We start from the raw sequence: 17,427 nt of genomic DNA on the forward strand, positions 1-17,427 counted from the left end.
CTAATTATCAATATTTCCATGTTATGATGACATGCTGTATAATCTAAGTGACAAGTAGTAATGACAGCATCCATATCTCAGTAAAGATATATCTGAAATATCTTCCTTTTAGTAACTATTTCCCAGAGCTCAGTCAACCGTTTTGTGCTGTGATGTCGTATTTTCTAGGTAAGTTGATTTTCCGTTTGAGACTTGAAGGGATTGGTTACCTTCGTCGAAGTCTGCATCGTCTTCAGTGTGCTGGGGGAAGGGGAAGCAGTTGGTGATCTCCAGCCGGTCGTCTACCACCAGACCCAGCAGGACGCCCTGAACCACTTCGCTGCCCTGGCCCTCTTCCTGGTAGTGCTTAATTATTTTCATCACCACCTGTGAAAGCAGAAAAGAGGAGCATCATAGCAATAAATTACTGCAACGGCAAAAGAAGCGGAGGGGGAGAAGAAGCTGTACCCTCCGTTCCAATTACTGCTCCTCATGAGGGCTTTTATTTTCTCAAGTTTGTGTGTTTATTGTGCATTTATTTTGGCTCTATTTAATCTTAGCTATGGTTATGTCAGGAGGCTCAGCTGGATCTCTGCATCTAATCTTTTTATTATAATTCTGGGCAAAGGTTACTACAGAGATGCTTTTTAATCCATTAGAGTACATTTAATTTTTTTGCTGCCTATAAAATATTTTTTATAGAATTCTGTCAATATGAATGTGAATTATGGTGCCTCATAATAAACAGGTATTCAGTCGTTATGCATTTAAAATTCAGATCCATTTAATAGTTTTTTGATAAGAAGGGGGAAAAAATCAATTTAAAAAAAGGTTGTAATTCACATCTTACACACCTTAAAACTAAAATCAATGAGCTGAATATTGATTCTGGATGCTAGAGAACAAAAATGATGAACATTGCTGGCATCTGATGCTAAATTAATACAGGAAAAGCAGAATTACAGATAGAATGGCAGAAAAGCAAAAAAACAACTAAAAGATAAACCTTACAAACTCCATACATTTGCTGAGCAACATTTTACAATCTTGTAGATTGATGGAAGACTAGTATGCATTAATATTACCAAAGATAGATGGCTAAAATAGCTTTTTATAACTGTTTGTGTTGTTGACTTTTTAAATGCAATATTGTACAGTACACCATGGTTATACAAAATGCAAGAGGCTACACATGTTTAATCCATCAAAATAATCGAAGTATATAACTATGCAATCAATCACACATACTGTTTTTGTATAAATCCCATTTTAGCACTGAATGTGAGGATGGATTCTGTTCAAAAAAATCATTGCTAATCTCCACTTTGGGCTTTGAAACAGCATCAACGTGCTTGTTAAATAAAAAAGGAAAATATTGACCATGAATAGGGAGTGCAGAAACTCTAAAAACATTACAGTAATAATACATCTGCAGGGCCTGAAGAAGAAGAAAAAAAACACTCCTAAATGCTTGTAAATGGTTATCCAGAATATCTATTGTGCAGTTATAGATAAATTGAAAAAAATCTACTGAATTATTTAAAGACCCAATCCAATGAATAGTGTTTTCAACGTGTTCTTGTGGCTTCTTTCAGAGGATGGAGGAAATCGCTCTTTGAGGGTCAGGATTCTAGGTGTTCAAATATGCAGAAGTAGCAAACAAATAAATGTAAAAAAATTGTGCCATGTGATTTCCAGGTTGTTTTTTATTTAGTAGCCGGACATACGGAGCTAGCACTGACGGCATCGCCCGGCCTCCTGCTTATTCGAATTGAATAATCCGACAATGTTCTCAGGGTGGATGTTAAAATGAAAAATGCAATCCTCTCTTTGCATTTTCATTTTAATTATGACACAGAATAAGCGTTTTTTAAGTAGAAATGAAAAAGCTTTTTCAAGGATTGCTTTTTCATTTTAATTTTGAGTCAAAAAAAATGCAGCTTCATTTTGTAAATGAAAAAGCATTTCTGGTTTTGACTTTTATTTTTAATTATGCTACAGAATCGCTTCCATAGCTAAAAAGAAGTAGAACTTTAAAGCTTTAAAATCCTTTAAAAGAAAGCAACTCCACCAATCCTTGATGCCTTTGTAAAATCTACTCATGACTGGACGCTTTAACTAGTCACACGTCTACAAACGTCAATCTTGGTAGTAAGAGCAATCGGGAGAAGTTCCTGGTTAAGTATTGACTATTTTCTGGTGGTGGGACTATGTGGTCAGAGCTGCAGCTGGTGGCAGGACGCTGTCAAAATGTTTCATCTGATGAGCAAAAGGGCTGAAAAAAAATGTGCCTCATAGAAAACTTGATCACAGCTAATTAATTCTCGCCTCAATTATACTTTACATACACATAATAAAAGCAGTAAAATAATTCCTCATCCATCACTCTGTACAAGGGCCCTAAACCCCTAATTCAAGCACAAAGCTGCCAAAAAGACTCGTTATATCAGGAAGGAATTCTGGGCCACGTTACTGAGGCAATCAGACTGTGACTGAGTGGTGGAGTGGGAAGCACCACCTGCAAGCTCCATTATCGCTCCTTTCGAGTGCGTACAAAAAGGCCGGTTAGTATTCAGCACCATTCACCAATTTACACTTCAGCACGAAGAGACAGTCTTTTTGGGAAAATGCTACACTTACGCAGTGGGAGGGGGGAGCATTTGAACTCGTTTCTGCTGTCCCACGCCTGACTGTCTCATCTATAGACTCTTTATGTGTCAGGGTTTGCATCTGATTTCACAGAGAGATAAAAATAGTACCAAAAAGACAAGTTTAAAAAATAGAGACTCATGTCTCCAAATTTTTAAAAATTGATATTAATAATGGCGCATATGAAAGTACAGAGCAATTTTGAGTGTCTAAATGAAAAAGAACAAGTGGAAGAAGTAAAAAAACTGAAAAGCATAGTGGAGACAGGGAGAGCATAAATCACGCTGATAACGGTGTGGGCAGATCATAGCCAGAGGCATTAATAATACACACACACACACACACACACATCTACACAGCAGCTGGGTGGCGGTCCTGCAACCACGCTCACAAAAAAATAAAGAATCAAAACGCCCAACGCCACTATGAAGCAGTCTGCGCTTCGCTGCCCATGAGCACATGCATACCCATACTACACGACAAGAGAAGTGATTTATTTCACGTCGGTGCTCAAATCGTCATGCAACAAGTAAGGAGCTTGGGGCAGGCAAATAAGAGACAATATGGGGTAGAGAGGGAAGACAAACAAATGTATTTCCCCACCCGTCTGCCTTTTTCTTACCAAAGGGGCCTGAGCTGAGCGATAGGTCTTTAGGGGCAAAGACAGGTGGAAAGTGGGGGGAGAAAGAGTGAAAGCACGCACGAGTAAGAATTCAGTGGGGATGCGGAGTGCTGCTGGGCAAGGAGGTGAACGGAGCCAAAGCGAAAAGGAAACCCGAAGAAATGCTGGGAAAGGGGAGTATGAGGAGCATCTGTGAGGGTGTGAAGAGGAAACAGTGACAAGAGACAAAAGAAAATCACATGAGAGAAAGATGTGACACTGACAGACCTCAACATCGGCCTCACTGACCCAAAAACAGAAAGGAAAATACTGCTTACTCTTTGACCTGAAAGAGTTTTTCACCTTCAAGGCATTGTTTACTGACAATCACACAGGGGCTCATTTTGGTTTATGTAATTATATTTCATCTCAGAATTTCGAAACAAGAGGAGCTAACACGTTGTTTGATTGTTAAATCCCAAACGATTTAAAGACCCACTCCAATGGAAATTGTGCTTTTGGTGTTTTTAAACAGGTTTTTGTGGGATGTTTTTTTTTTTTAAGATGGAGGACATATATTAAGAATAATTAGCTTGAAATCAGGAGCAGATGAAAAAAATGCTGCTACATATGCTTGATGCTCCATATATATCAAAATGGAGAAATTAATAAAAAAAATCTTTTAAAAAAAGAAAAACATTCAAAAGAGCACGGCGATTACCAGGTGAAAGGATCTGGCTTTAGTCGGTTACTTTTTTAAATGTGCGGCTTTCACAATTTCTCACTCCCTTTCAGATCTTTGTTGTATTTTTTGTCCCATCATTCCTCTTGAAGTATAAACCTGAAATAAAACATGATCATCCTTATTTTCTTTGTATCATGATGCCACTCCTGATAACCTCCAGCATAGCCTAATGAGTTCATGTTATATTTATCAATGACTCCCTGTTTACACTACAGATAAACCGTCTTGACAAATGACTCGACGGTGAAGGTGGCAATTGTTTAAAAATAAAAAATGTAGGACTGTCGAATGTTTCATACAAATTTTTTAATCTGCACAAGGAGTGAAAAAGACGAGGCGTACTAAAAACAAAAGGAAGACATGCTGGAGTCTACTGTACCTTTGTGCGTCCACCTTCCTGGTGGTCAGTAAATGTCATGAGGCATTATAAAATCAAGCCTAGAAAGCTTTTATTTTGTCCTGACATGCATGCACTCATATTTAAGTCCAACTTTCTCCAGTGTTATCTTTTACCTCCCACTACTCACGCCCCCAAATCCAAATTTATTGATTTAGCTCACCAGCGGCTAGCCTAGCAAGCTCACCTCATGTGGAGAGACTCCAGATTGATATGTGAAAAAGCGTATCATAAATCAACGAGCTTAAAATTGAATTGTGCTAGATCAATTGCGGTCCAAATCCCCCGTTGGCTGCCTTTAATTCTTTTCATAAATCTTCTTCCAGTCACACAAAGGGGCTGATATTCCCGACACAACAGGGCTCAAGTTATGAGAGAGTACAGCAAAGAGACAATCCTTTAATGAGTTTTCTTTTCTCACCATTCGAGTGCAGAAATAGTCTATGCTTGGCTGTAAACTACCTGACAATAGAAACATTGTGTGGCATAAGTCCCCTTTGGTGAGTTAAGCCATAGATAGAAAGCACAGCAAGGGTTCTTTATATTTAGTTTGCCAACTTTTCTTCATGGACTTGATGAAATTGTAGCCATTTTTGGACAAATCACAAGCATGAAACAGTACGACAAAATTGGGAAAAGAAATCTTTAAATCTGCCGGCAACTCAGGATTATCACTGAAAAGTAAAAACAAAGCACGAAACAGAAATCTGATGAGCTGCCTCTGCCCCAATGAATCCGAGGAAATATGTTTTAATGCCTCAACAAGGAAGAAACACTCCATAAATACCATCAAAATTTAAATTTACCCTATTTCTGAGTTCCTACCATTTTTATCTAGTTTACAGAAATGAATGCTTTCTTAATAGTGGGCAGTTTGAAGCTTTGAGCTATTGTGAAACCTTGGGAGTAGTGCAACAATCTTTATCCTGAAAAAACTGTCAAGAAGGAAGAAATATTACAGTCATTCATTTTAAGGTTCCTGTGATGCTTAGATACGCTTCCCAATGAAAGTGAAGCTGTTAAATGCAATATTGTTTCAAAAGATAATTTTTTCCTCTTTTTTGGAATGGAAAATAGAGAGTTAAAATGTTAACTTGTGGATTATCCAATACCAAAGTCAGCTACAGATCGACTTTTTATTTTTGCTGTTTGAGGCAAATGTGATTTTTTAATGGAAGCCACATGCCTTAACAAAAATAACTTTTTAAGGAACCAAAGAAAGGCAAGAAAAAAGTATGCCAAATGATTTTTTATTGATAAAACTGGTGTGATCAACTTAAAACACCAAGGCACCATTTTATTTATTTAAATATTCCTGGCAACCACAAGTTCCCAGCATTCGCTGTTCCTTGTGCAAATCTAAGCACACTTGATTACAGTTTGTAAAAATTGCAGTGAATTACCACAGAGTCTTGTAACTTTTCTCAACAGAAGGCAACAACTTGCGTGTCTTTATTATTTACTGCTTCCTTCATTCCATCACCTGCCAAATCACCTCTCTCATGCATGAATTGATGAGAGGTGACTGAGGAGACGGATCAACTCTGTAATGTCAGGAGGAGGTGTAGATATGTGTTTTTCTGGGCCTTAAACTGGTAGATTTTCAACTATTATTTATTGAATTCCACTTGTGTTGCGACACAAACGAGTGAAACCAACCCGACAGCAAATTTATATAATAATAATATTACAATGAAGCTGCTACACAGCAGCACTAATTCTGTCTACGGGCAACCTCACAAACACTCCATGATGCAACAAAGCAGCAACTGTTACATCCAAGTGCATTTAGGGAAAATGTGTTTCATAACTCTACCTGAAACAAACACCTCTCTGTCTGTCTCTGTCAAGCACCTCAATAAATATCAGGTCACACATCCAAACAGATTCAAGTGCAGCATTTCTTTGGTTGATAAGACTAGGAAAGGAATGAGGGAAATCTCTGTGGTCCTAACACTAGACTTTAAAGTGAAATATTTTAAATTTAAATTAATGCCAGAGACCCTAGAGCAGTTTTAATAACACGGACAGATAAAAAGCAGGAAAACAGCTCTCAACCTAAAAGTCACGCTCCTTTGACACTCCCTAAATAAATGAATAAAATAAAATAAAGTTCATTAATTAATAGTTCTTTAACCAGTGCATTTTGGGTCATTGGGGGAAAATGTGGAGCAAATGAAGCAATTTTGTCCTCTGCTGTTTGGACAGGGGTACTACAATGAGGGCAAATAAATATTAAGAAACCTGTTTGAGGATAATCACTGGTAGCACATCATCATTCAAAGTAAAGTAAAAACCATGATCAATACTGAATGAGCAACAGAGGCAGGAGCTAAAACGGTAAGCATGTTTTTTTTTAAGTGTACTGTACTTTAAATCTTAAACTAGTTATAAGATGTGGTTATTCCCCATTTACCTGGAAACCTATGCAAAGAGATGGTTTTTCAGTATCTGTCAGAGGCTGTTATGTAAAAAATTAACTTAAATATTTTTTTTTTTAAAACAGCTTTTACATTATGTGTGCTGCACTCACGGTGTATAGTGTATAGTTAACTCAATGTGCTCATAGTTATTTACGCCATATGTAGCCGTGTTTACAATAAAATGTGAAAACAAACATCACATGATGATGATGACATGTGTGTCCTCTCTTGGGCCTGCTGTTGCCGCTTAAATTATTTAACATTTATCAAACAAAGAAAATAAATAAATCACAAAACAAAGCAATTTCTCTTTCTGGAGAAAAACATTACAGCTCTGTGTGGCGTATATTTTTTTTTTTTGGTGAGGGGGTAGTGATAATAATACAGAGAGCATCCCTGAATGAATGCAATTTATTAAGTTAACGCTCGTGTAGCTCATAGTTAGTTAGTACGGCTAGCCTTTGCTGTGGCTACCCGTTTGATTAAGTCCGTTTTAAAGCTGTTTAAAAGTAATCTTGGAAATTCAGTAATGTGTATAACAATCTATCGTGAAAAACACTAATAAATATTCGTCGAAAAAAGAAATGAAAACAACAAAGTAAGGTATTTTCTCCGAAAACTCGGTGTTCCGTTAAGGCTTTAAATTGCGCTCCATCTTTAATTTTCAAAGCACAATTAAAAACTCTCCTAAAACGTACCAATCCCTCGATCTGGACCTGCTTGACTGGAGAGTCCAGCGTGCCGCCGGTGGAAGCCATTCCAGAACTTGATACCGAGCTGAGTTCTTTACGGGAAGCCATGAGCCGCTCACGCCGAAAGGGAGGGGAACATTCAGAGACGGACCTTTCCGGTAAGAATGCAACACATTAACAGTCCGTACAAATACAGCAAAGAAAGGTTCCGTTTGTTGAGCCGCCGAAACAAACGAACCGGAGACTTTTTCTCAAAGACTTTAAACTTACGACACGTACTTTTCGATTTGATTGTAAGAGTGTGTGTGTGTGTGTGTGTGTGTGTATATATATATATATATATATATATATATATATTTACAACCTGAAGTAGTTTAAATGAATGTCATAAGCATGTACTTAAAACACTTTATTTCAAATCTTTACAGATGTATCACAACTAGAAGTTACCCAAAGACTAAAAAGGTGTGATAGTGACCTTAACAAGTACATATAACTGTTACATAATGCAAAAAAAAAAAGGCATCTAAGCATAAATGTATAAAGATACGAAAACAAAAACAAAAAAACATTTTTACATAAAACTTGAAATCAATTACTTTTGAGAATTATACATCTGAAACATGTCTTTAATGCCAGGCAAGATTCTATGATTTATTGAAGAATTTGCTTTTTGATTGTTAACCACCAAGTGCAACATGGGAAAAAAAATAGGTAAGGTTACATTTCTGAGTAATAAGTACCTTTTTGGGATATTTGCAGTCAATATAGACCTCATTGTGACAATGCAGGTATTTATCTAAAAAGTTACATCTTTTAATTGAAAGAGGGGGTACAATAAAAATGCATGGAATGAGCAATCAACAGATTTAAGTTAAAAAGTGAAGTGTACAAATTGGTGACTGAAAAAGGTTTTTGTGTTTTTTTATAAATACACTTGCCAAACATTCTTCATCACACAATATAAAGCAATACTGCATGATTCCATCTGAGGTACAGTAAAATCTTTTTAAAAATAAAAAAGGGGCAATGGGAAAAACAAAACGGGTACAGTTGAGTCAATTATAATAAAAAAAGGATGTTTGTTGCAAGCAGAGTGTATGCGTTTTCCAATGTCTAAATAAGATTGAATCTTGGTCCAGCGGTGGCGATGATGTCGCTGTAGGGCTGAGACTGAGTGACCTCAATGGCTTGCTGCTTCTTAAGAACCAAGAAACTGTAAAACTTGGCAGCCGCCTGCTTCCTGTTGTTATTTCGGCACAGGTCAAGCAGGCTAACTGAGTCTGCACCTGTTTTAGCCATAACACGCTAGAAGAAAAAAATGGGGGTGTTAAATTCATAAAACATTTTACTGAATAGGGTGATAAAACAAACAAGAATATAAAATAAGTATGATACAAATGCTTTTACCTGTAAACCATGCAGCATCTGCTGGGTTCTTTTGTTCCATCTCTTCTCTTCCTGGTCCTGGTCACCACCCTGACCCTCTTCCTCCTGAGAAATAAACAGGCCAGCATCAACTGGTGGTCGGGTCTCACACAACAGATGTGATTCTTAGAAATATAACTTTTTTTGGCAAGAGATAAAAGTAAATAAACTAATTAATAAAAAAGATCTGAACTGTTGCTCAATCAAGAGTTTTGTGACAGAATTCTGATAAATGGGCCAGTGTTCATCTTAAGAGGCTGTCCTTTCTTTTCTCACCTCCTCTTCATCGCTCTCATCTTTCTTGTCTTTGCCTTTGCTGCCAAGAAGGTCAAGCTCAGGGACAAGTTGGGTGAGGTTGACGCTGCTCTCCTCAGGCGGGAGATCAACCTGAGCCATGTCTAGCCTCTGTGACAAGTCTGAGCGGTCGGCCACTTGCTGCTGCTCTAAAGGAGTCATCTATCAAAACATGGAATAGGTTAGGTTCAGCACAACCATATATTATATTTAATTTCTCATTAACATATTCATAATTGATTAGTTGTCGACAAATGAATAGACTAAAGAAAACCAACAGATAATTCGACAATGCTTATAAATTGTTATAACAAAACTGTTCAAACTCATCCAGCTTCAATATTGCCGTTTTGGCCAAATAAATAAATGTCTTGAGCTGCAGCTACTCACAGGAAGAGCAGCTTCTTTGTCAATGTTCTTGTGTTTGACAGCACGGGGGGTGGATGGAGGGGGCATGACAGTTTCACTGAGTGTTGCCCTGCTGCTCTCCATGGCAGAAGCTGACAGCATGCTGGGCTCCTCCATGATGGTCTGGTCTGAGAGACAGACAGTGAAAATTGTTGAATTAAGAGAAAATGAGGGTGATTGAAGCATTATTGATTGATTACATCTTTGACAACATTAACTATTAACAATAACGTCAATTTATAAATGTTTTCACTCCTGATCCAAAATGAATTAACTCTGAAACTCCCACATAAGCTGCAGGTAACTTACCAATGACATCTCTGTGTTGAGTCATGACCTCCTCTCTAGGAACTTCAGGGTTTTCCAGCTCTTTAAGGAACTCATCCAGGCTGTCTGCTTCACCCCCTTTTCTCCTCTTTCTGAGTTCGTCTGGCACCAGAGGTGTGAGGCAGCGTGTAAACATCTGGCAAAAAGAAAAAGGTTTAAGTTGGAGTGAGCATAAAAAATGGCCAATACAAAGAGGCCAAAAGAATAAATCTCTGAGACCTTTTTAAAAAAATAAACACAGACCTAAACAAGCAACCATAAAAATGTCATTTCAAATCTAAACCATACCAGTACATTAAACAAAGTCTGAGCATTGAGACTTCTTAAAATCAATAACATGGAGCCTGTTGACTTACACACCAAGGATGTGACCATAATCTGAATTGTTTTAAGGAATCAAATTGTTTAAGCAATTGCATCTCTTTTTCAATAACAAGAGTTTTCAGAAAATGAAACATCAGATTAACAAGTAACGTAGATTTCTCCCCAAATAGCTGACATTTTCTAGAAACTATCAAAGTTATAATGCTGACGAGTTAGAACGATTAATCCTACAGCTGTTGATACGTTTACCAATAACTCAGAAATTTTGAAAGACACAAAGTTTGAAATATTATTGTTAAATAACTACATTTTACTAAACCTTTGAACTCAAAACACAATGAACAGGATTACTCCCCAAGTGTCCGATTTGTGTGGGCATGTAACCTGGCTCGTTGGTTGATAGTGTTTGTATGCAGACAGTTGAATCCGTCACAGATTTAAATTATATTAATAGTTGAGATAGTCTTGATACCTTGAGCAGCCTGGCATTCCAGAGTGGTTGAGCAGGAAGAGAGAAGAGCTTTTCCACTCCTCCAGTTTCTTTCCACATCATGAGCTTCTTAGTGGGAGGTGCAAGGTCCAGGGTGGTCACAATGTCAGAGTAGTCAGACAGCTGGGCTCTGATGGTCTTACTGTCCAACTCTTTCACGCTGTCCACAATCAGCTTCCTTTTACGCTTTGCCTTGGTCTCTTTAACTACACACACACGTAACACAAATCAAATGAAAACCAATCAAAAATTACAATTAAAATGATTTGTTCCCATCAAATATTGTGTAACTAAAAGAACCACTGTTCCTCACGATATTTCTAACACTGAGATCTAGACAAGCATGAAGGATAATTATGACTACAAATATACAAGGATGACCTAAGAGGATATTAAAAAAAAAAAAAAACAGTGAAGGAATAACATCCCATCATTCAACCAGCATTTGCTGCAAGTCAGCAGACATGGTTGTGTTGGTCCCTCTGCCACAAACGGCGAGCCCAAACTGATCCCACAAGTGTTCAATGGGAATGAAAAACAATTGACTCTTCCTGACTGGCATCATCTGGAGTTTCTAGAAGCTCAAAACAAGTCAACTGCAACAGCAGGATCAAGTCTTTGAGATTGCAGAGAAATTGAGCAAATTTTACCAGGAACCTTAATCAGGAAACGTAATCAACTCTGCTGCTCATTACAGAAACTCAGTTCTCTAAAAATGTGGCACCAATTAAAAAAGGAAATAGTTTTCTAACAGTAAGCAATTTATCACAAAGGAGAGTGGTTACAACAAATAATCTAGCAAACAATATATTCTAAGATTAATTATAAGATTCCGTGTTTTCTTTTCAAAAACAACAAATCCAACAATTATTGACTGTTTGTTTTTTCAACAAATTAATAGTAATTACAATAGTAGGGTTGATGTAATGTTAAGCCTGCACAATAAATTGTAAAATTTATCGCTATGTGATATCAAGCTGTGCAATACGCATATTGCAGAAGACAGTGAAAATTTAGATCAATGGGTACCTTTAAATGTGGTAAAACAATCTTGTAGCAGCTTAAAGTATAATATAAAAATAAAAAATAAATCCCATTATGCATTTGACCAATCGGATGGACTCCTTTTATGTTAGATGTTCACCTCCTATGTAGACGAGGGTCATTTTGAGTATAATTTAAGTTATGTTGACTCTTATTTAAATTAAACTGTTGCAGCGAAATATAATGTGAAGGTACAGCACACTTCACATTTTCTTCAATAAGAAATAAACCATTCTCCATAATTATCTCCATAATTATCTATCAACATTGTTGATCAATAGTTTAAAGTTTTGAGAGTTGTGTTCTTTTAATTAATAAAGCCTGATTATAAAGATGAAATTTAATGTCAATGTTTAACACAAGCCAAGGGGGTTAATGTTAACTAACAGGTTGGATTATTAAGGGGGAAAATAATGTTTGACTTCCTGTTTGAAATGCAAACAATTGACAAACGTCAGCAGCAAAGTATAACATATAATGGAAGGAAGAAAAAAAAGAGAGTCCCCTTTAACAACCTCTATCGTTAGTGAGAAGTTCACTTAAACTATGTATAAGGAACATGTACATGAAGCTTTTTGTCATTTGTGCCTTGCAGTTTATATACATTTGCTTTGTATCTGCTTGAACACTAACACTGAAATGTTTTATGATAAATGGTTGTGCATTCAACTTTATTAAAGGTTGTGTTTTCTAAAAGGGAAAACCAACTTCCTACAGCTGCGACCAACAAAACCACATTACAACTAAATAAGAACACTTTTTAGATCAATTTGTCCGCCAAGTGGATGAAACATACCTGTGATGTCAATAGGCTCAAGGGCAAAGGCCTCCTCTTCATTGTGAACCAGAGTAGTTTGCTCTGTTTGGTCGGCCATTGCTGGCAGTGGTTCTGCTGGACCAGAGTCTGGACTGTCTGGATTCGCTTAAGAATAAAACACAAAATATTTATTGGTGTAAAAATACATTTCCACTTAAGCCACAATGAAAACTTTTTCACAAGCAAAGCTTTTAGGCCTTACGTGACTGGAGGTTATCAAAGTCGTCATCATCATTGTCAGGATCTGGAGGCATCACAACACTCTCTGTGATAGCAGGGGGATCATCAAAGATGCCGCCTCCATCTTCTGAGCTCAGTAGCTTGTCAACTGAAAGATATATATATTTTTTTCTCACTACAAATATCCCACGGACTCCTAGTAGACCAAAATAGATGAGTGACATAAAAATGAACATAAAAGACCACTCACCCAGCATTCCTCCATCTGAGTTCCCCATGCAACCATCCCCAAAGTCATCATAATCCATATGGTTGGATTTGTCAGGGAGATTAGCTGGACCAGGCTCAGCCTCAAGCAAAAGGTTTGATGCTGTGGGACCGTGGATGATGTCCTCCTCAAATGTACTGGCATCGCGCATCATCTCTCGGTCATCCATGCCAAAGTCGCCTAAGAAGAACCACAATTAATTAGATATAATAAAATATAAAAAGACAACAAATCTCATAATTGCAGCGTGACATTTCTTAAACCGAAAAGGCAGGATTTATATCTGCACATCAGAATATTAATATGACCTACCAAAATCGGTGTCCTGCAGGAGGCTGAGGTTCCCAACATCTTCTCTCATGGTGATTTCTTCTACTCTGCTTTGGTTCAAAGTGAACTGCTGAGCAACATCGATGTCACTGTTTGAAAATATAAAGTGTAAAATTTAACCAAAACTCAACAACACTGTTTATATTATGAGACAATTGGGTTCATTAAAAGTTGTACACAATACAGCTTTAAAATGATAGATAGAAAAGACTGAACTATACGGAAAATGTGTCTAATTTCAACCAACATGAAGCCTAGTTATGGATAGGAAATGGGTTTCCACAACATCTAACTAATATGAACATATTTACAAACAGGACGTGGTCTAACGGTGATTTCTAATCTAGTAAACCTACTCCAGGTCAGGAAGGGGCTGGTCAAAATCATGGAACTCCTCAGGTAAAGTGATTGCATTGTATGCAGCCTCTCTGTTTTCCTCAGGTAGATCCACCACACCTGAAAGTATATAGCAATATTAAGCTCAACGTGCAGAAGGTATCTACATAAAAAAAAAAAAAATCAAATAGCATAACTTTAACATTTTGATCAAGTTTGCCTTTACCTGGTCTGAAAGCCATTTTAATCTTGATAAAAGCTTCATTGCAGTCAGCGAGCAGGTATTTTGCCTTCCTATGGTAGATCCTGACCACCCCAAGGAGCAGGTGACCCGATGTACGCAAGGCCATTTTCACCTTTAGGGGAAAGGAAAGAAAGTCAAAGACATGTAGTCATGGATTTATTTTAAAAATATACTTACAAATCAATGCAGTCACACCACATAGCAATGGATTTTTCAATCTGCAGGTAAACTGTTGATTAGTGAGCATTAGATTTTTCTAAGTGTTTTGAACAACAGCACCTGAAAAATTCAAACAGAAGCTATTTGAAAAAATTTAACTTTCAGCCCTTGGTTCCTAAATTGCCACGACAGCTTACAGTTTTGGGTACATTAAAAAATATTAGAATAAAATCTTCCCATTTCCAACTGTGTTTGAGTTGTTTTCGAGCCATAATCATAGCAATAGACGTTTTTGTATGACAGAAATACTGCTGCTTTGCGCACCATTTCATCACCATTAGTAGGGCAGCTAGAAGAACATAGAAGATATTGATAAATCATGTAATAAAATGGTTACAGTATAACGGGGTGGGATTATATAAGTTTGCTTCCTTCCACTCCCTTTCAAGCAATATTTATTAATATGTCTAATTATCCTAAGTTTGATTAGTTACTGTATGAATGTATAACTGATGTTTATATTGCTGTTGTGTATTATTTCTACTTAATTGCGTGAAATAAACCATTTCAAATCAAATCAAAAAAAAAAAAAAAAAAAAAGAACAATATTTCTGCTAACGTTTTGGGCATTTTCACAGCACACCAGTTCTGCTGGGCCAGAATCCATCCAACCCGAAGGCAAGGCTTATTTAGGATGGATGCGATTAATCTGGTGCCATCACTTGGCACCGAATGCCAACCCCGCCTCAGAAAGGGGTGCCACAGCACTGGCCCCTGGACTCAAAAACGGGATAGTGGTGCTGTGTAAGCACAAGCCGTGACGGATCTATCGGCCAAGAGAAAAGGAAAACGTTGGCCCCCCTGCTGTATGTTAGTTGTACTAGGCACTGACAAGGGAGCGGAGCCAGGAACAGTGAGCAATCAACTCCCTGTGGCGCTGTCGGCACAGGCCAACTGGATTGCTTTAACTCGGACTTTAGTTAAAGTTTGGTCTTTGCAGTAATGAAAGAATTACTAAAATGATAAGATCAATCAAAAACGTATTCGAGTTGGCTTTCTTTATTTTGTGATTTGCACCAAGAGCAATTCTAATAGCATATTTTGAGTGTGGTTGAGCAAACACATCTTGCTTACAGAATGCACCACATGTACTTGATGCCACAGACTGTTCTAAATTTAAATTGTTGAAATTCAGTTTTGTTACCTTCGGTGAGATGATGCTCTCCACGCTGCTCTCCAAGTTGCACTCAAACACATGGGCCTTGGTCAACTTTTTGTCCCAATGGGCCGCCAGCCAGATTTTGGCCAGCGGCCCACGTTTGCTGAGGACAAAGTGGGCGTAAAACATTGCCCCTGTTCACCTGGCCCACACACTCAGACTGTGGTATGGTTCACCTGAAAATACACAAAACCAGTTTATGATAACCCAGACACTGTTCAAAGAGAACAAAGACTGGACTCGAGAAAGGGAAAAAGTACAGACAAACTACCAAAATAGACACTAACACTACAAAATATAACAAGCGTTAAAATTAATTTCCATCATCGGAGAACGAACGCTAAACCACCACGAATAGTATTGCGTTTGGAATATTTGAGATATTTTATCACACTCAGCAAAATTCGGTTTAAAAAAATTACCTGGCACGGTTAAAGCCAGAAAAAAGCCACAAAACTTAGTTTTACAGTTTATAGACTTGGCCTGGTACAACACTCTAAATACGCCAGAAACCTGAGTAAATTCGAACGGTTTCAAAATAAGCGCCGTCTTTGAAGTTCCACCCTGAAGCAAACGTCGCAGAACCACATGTCTAACAAGAAAATAGTACATTAACCAAAGGTCGACTAGGAAGACTTTATCGTTTCACTTCGTTAAGAGGATAAAAAAATGTGACATGTGCAACATGGAATTGGCACAAAAACACGAATCTTCGAGAGCGCCGAGTAGTACGCAACGCCAGTAGATAGTCGGCGCCATCAAGACGGTTAAAACAAATTAGCTAACGGCTAACTTGAGAAAGAACAATAAAATTACAGGGAAATGCGATGAAAAACTGGGCAAAACTGTCTTTCAAATATATTCACACGTAAACTAATAAACACAGAAAAAAAATGTCAGTAAAAGAAATAAGGCGCCAACCGATTTCCGTTCTTACTTTTCTTCGACTAACGTAGTTAGTTGATGGCTAACGCTTGCCTATACAGGAAAGGCCGCATCGATAATACCCCAAAATGCATGAGTCTTTCATTTATTCAAACACACCGAGATACGCGAAAATATTCTTGCTGCAGAAATACGTACGGAAAACGTGTTCTTTAGAGTAAAATCCCAAAGGTTAGGTTATTTCTCCCAGCAAATTCTCCCCTGTTGTACTCATTAAAACAGTCAAGATGGCGCCAGCCGCCTTCCTCCCGCTCAGCGCTGTCCTTTTAAAATCGGCAGGATGTTTACAGTCAAAAATGGCGGAGGAGGAGTCTAGCAAGGAAGCAGAGAGGCCGACAACCTGCTATGCCCTCTAATGGGCTAAAGGGGGCGTTGTTAACTCAAATCTTTATCCGCAAATTCACTTAAAATGAAAAATATAGAGGAAAATATGGACAATAAAACCACAAAATGCTGCACGAAATTTTTGTTTAACGTGCTGTGTATCACTTTCCTGAAACTCTAAGAAATAGGCAATCAATAAAAGCCATTTAAAAGTGAAAGCCTGATATTTATTTAAAGAACAAAACATGTTTAGCATTTTTTCCATTTCTCTATGGCATATTTAACTTGTTTCTCAATTGCAAGTCCCCTAAACGCAAAACTTGTTCTTTTCAGGCAACACATTTAGAAACAGCTATGACATAAATTACATTCACATTACTCTCTTTTGACTGTTTGAGTGGTGAATCTCAGATAGTCAAAAAAACATGTTGTTAGACTACACAGATCCCCATACCTTTTTAATATAAAAATTTTAGGACATTTGCTGATAATGCAATCCACTGGACATGCATGCAGTCTCTAAAACGAATTTTCTGACAGCATAACAGAAACAGGGATGAGAAATATAGGCTTGACAGACGACTCATCTACAGTCAAATTGCAAAATGGGTTTGCAGCGAAGCAGATTTGTCTCCCGGGCATCTGTTGGAGTAAAACTGCTGCCAATGGAGCTTGTTCATAATTCAGCAGAAGCGCTTTTTGTCACTGTGTAAACTGATATCAATCTGTTTTTTTTTTTATGTTTTAAAAAACATTGGAAAGAATCGAGTAAATTCTGAAAAGATACATTCAGTGACAACATCA

The 17,427-nt window shown here is 37.6% G+C and overlaps 2 protein-coding genes across 4 annotated transcripts in view; both read right to left on the bottom strand.

Annotated features, from left to right (window-relative positions):
* LOC101163927 (eukaryotic translation initiation factor 3 subunit H) overlaps positions 1-7,673 on the bottom strand; it is a 56,698-nt gene extending 49,025 nt beyond the window's left edge. Inside the window, exons 1-2 of the mRNA XM_004077766.5 lie at positions 7,493-7,673; positions 210-366 (exon numbers count right to left, since the gene is read on the bottom strand). Coding sequence (XP_004077814.4) covers positions 210-366; positions 7,493-7,594 — 259 coding nt within the window. The 5' untranslated portion in view covers positions 7,595-7,673. The remainder of the gene's footprint in view (positions 1-209; positions 367-7,492) is intronic.
* A 207-nt stretch (positions 7,674-7,880) lies between these two features.
* rad21 (RAD21 cohesin complex component) lies at positions 7,881-16,563 on the bottom strand. Of its 3 annotated transcripts, none has more exons than XM_023963804.1 (14): positions 16,292-16,563; positions 15,340-15,530; positions 13,959-14,088; positions 13,753-13,852; positions 13,379-13,485; positions 13,049-13,246; positions 12,821-12,946; positions 12,598-12,723; positions 10,740-10,963; positions 9,926-10,079; positions 9,599-9,744; positions 9,191-9,370; positions 8,897-8,980; positions 7,881-8,794 (listed from the first exon to the last, which is right to left on the bottom strand). In XM_023963804.1, exons 2-14 carry the CDS (start codon positions 15,481-15,483, stop codon positions 8,603-8,605), a joined length of 1,911 nt encoding a protein of 636 aa, XP_023819572.1. In that variant the 5' UTR covers positions 15,484-15,530; positions 16,292-16,563; the 3' UTR covers positions 7,881-8,602.
* Between the last annotated feature and the right edge of the window lie 864 nt (positions 16,564-17,427).

The sequence above is a fragment of the Oryzias latipes genome, chromosome 16 (assembly GCF_053564925.1).
Source record: "Oryzias latipes strain Hd-rR chromosome 16, Olatipes_Hd-rR_3.1".
NCBI classification, from domain to species: Eukaryota; Metazoa; Chordata; class Actinopteri; order Beloniformes; family Adrianichthyidae; genus Oryzias; species Oryzias latipes.

Bases quoted from the DNA above. Each gene is read 5' to 3' on its own strand.
- rad21 (XM_023963804.1), bottom strand. From the start codon at position 15,483: ATGTTTTACGCCCACTTTGTCCTCAGCAAACGTGGGCCGCTGGCCAAA. The intron at 12,947-13,048 runs GTGAGTGGTCTT...TATATCTTTCAG, and splicing joins CTCAGATGGAGGAATGCTGG to TTGACAAGCTACTGAGCTCA. The intron at 10,080-10,739 runs GTATCAAGACTA...TCTTTTTGCCAG, and splicing joins GGAATGCCAGGCTGCTCAAG to ATGTTTACACGCTGCCTCAC.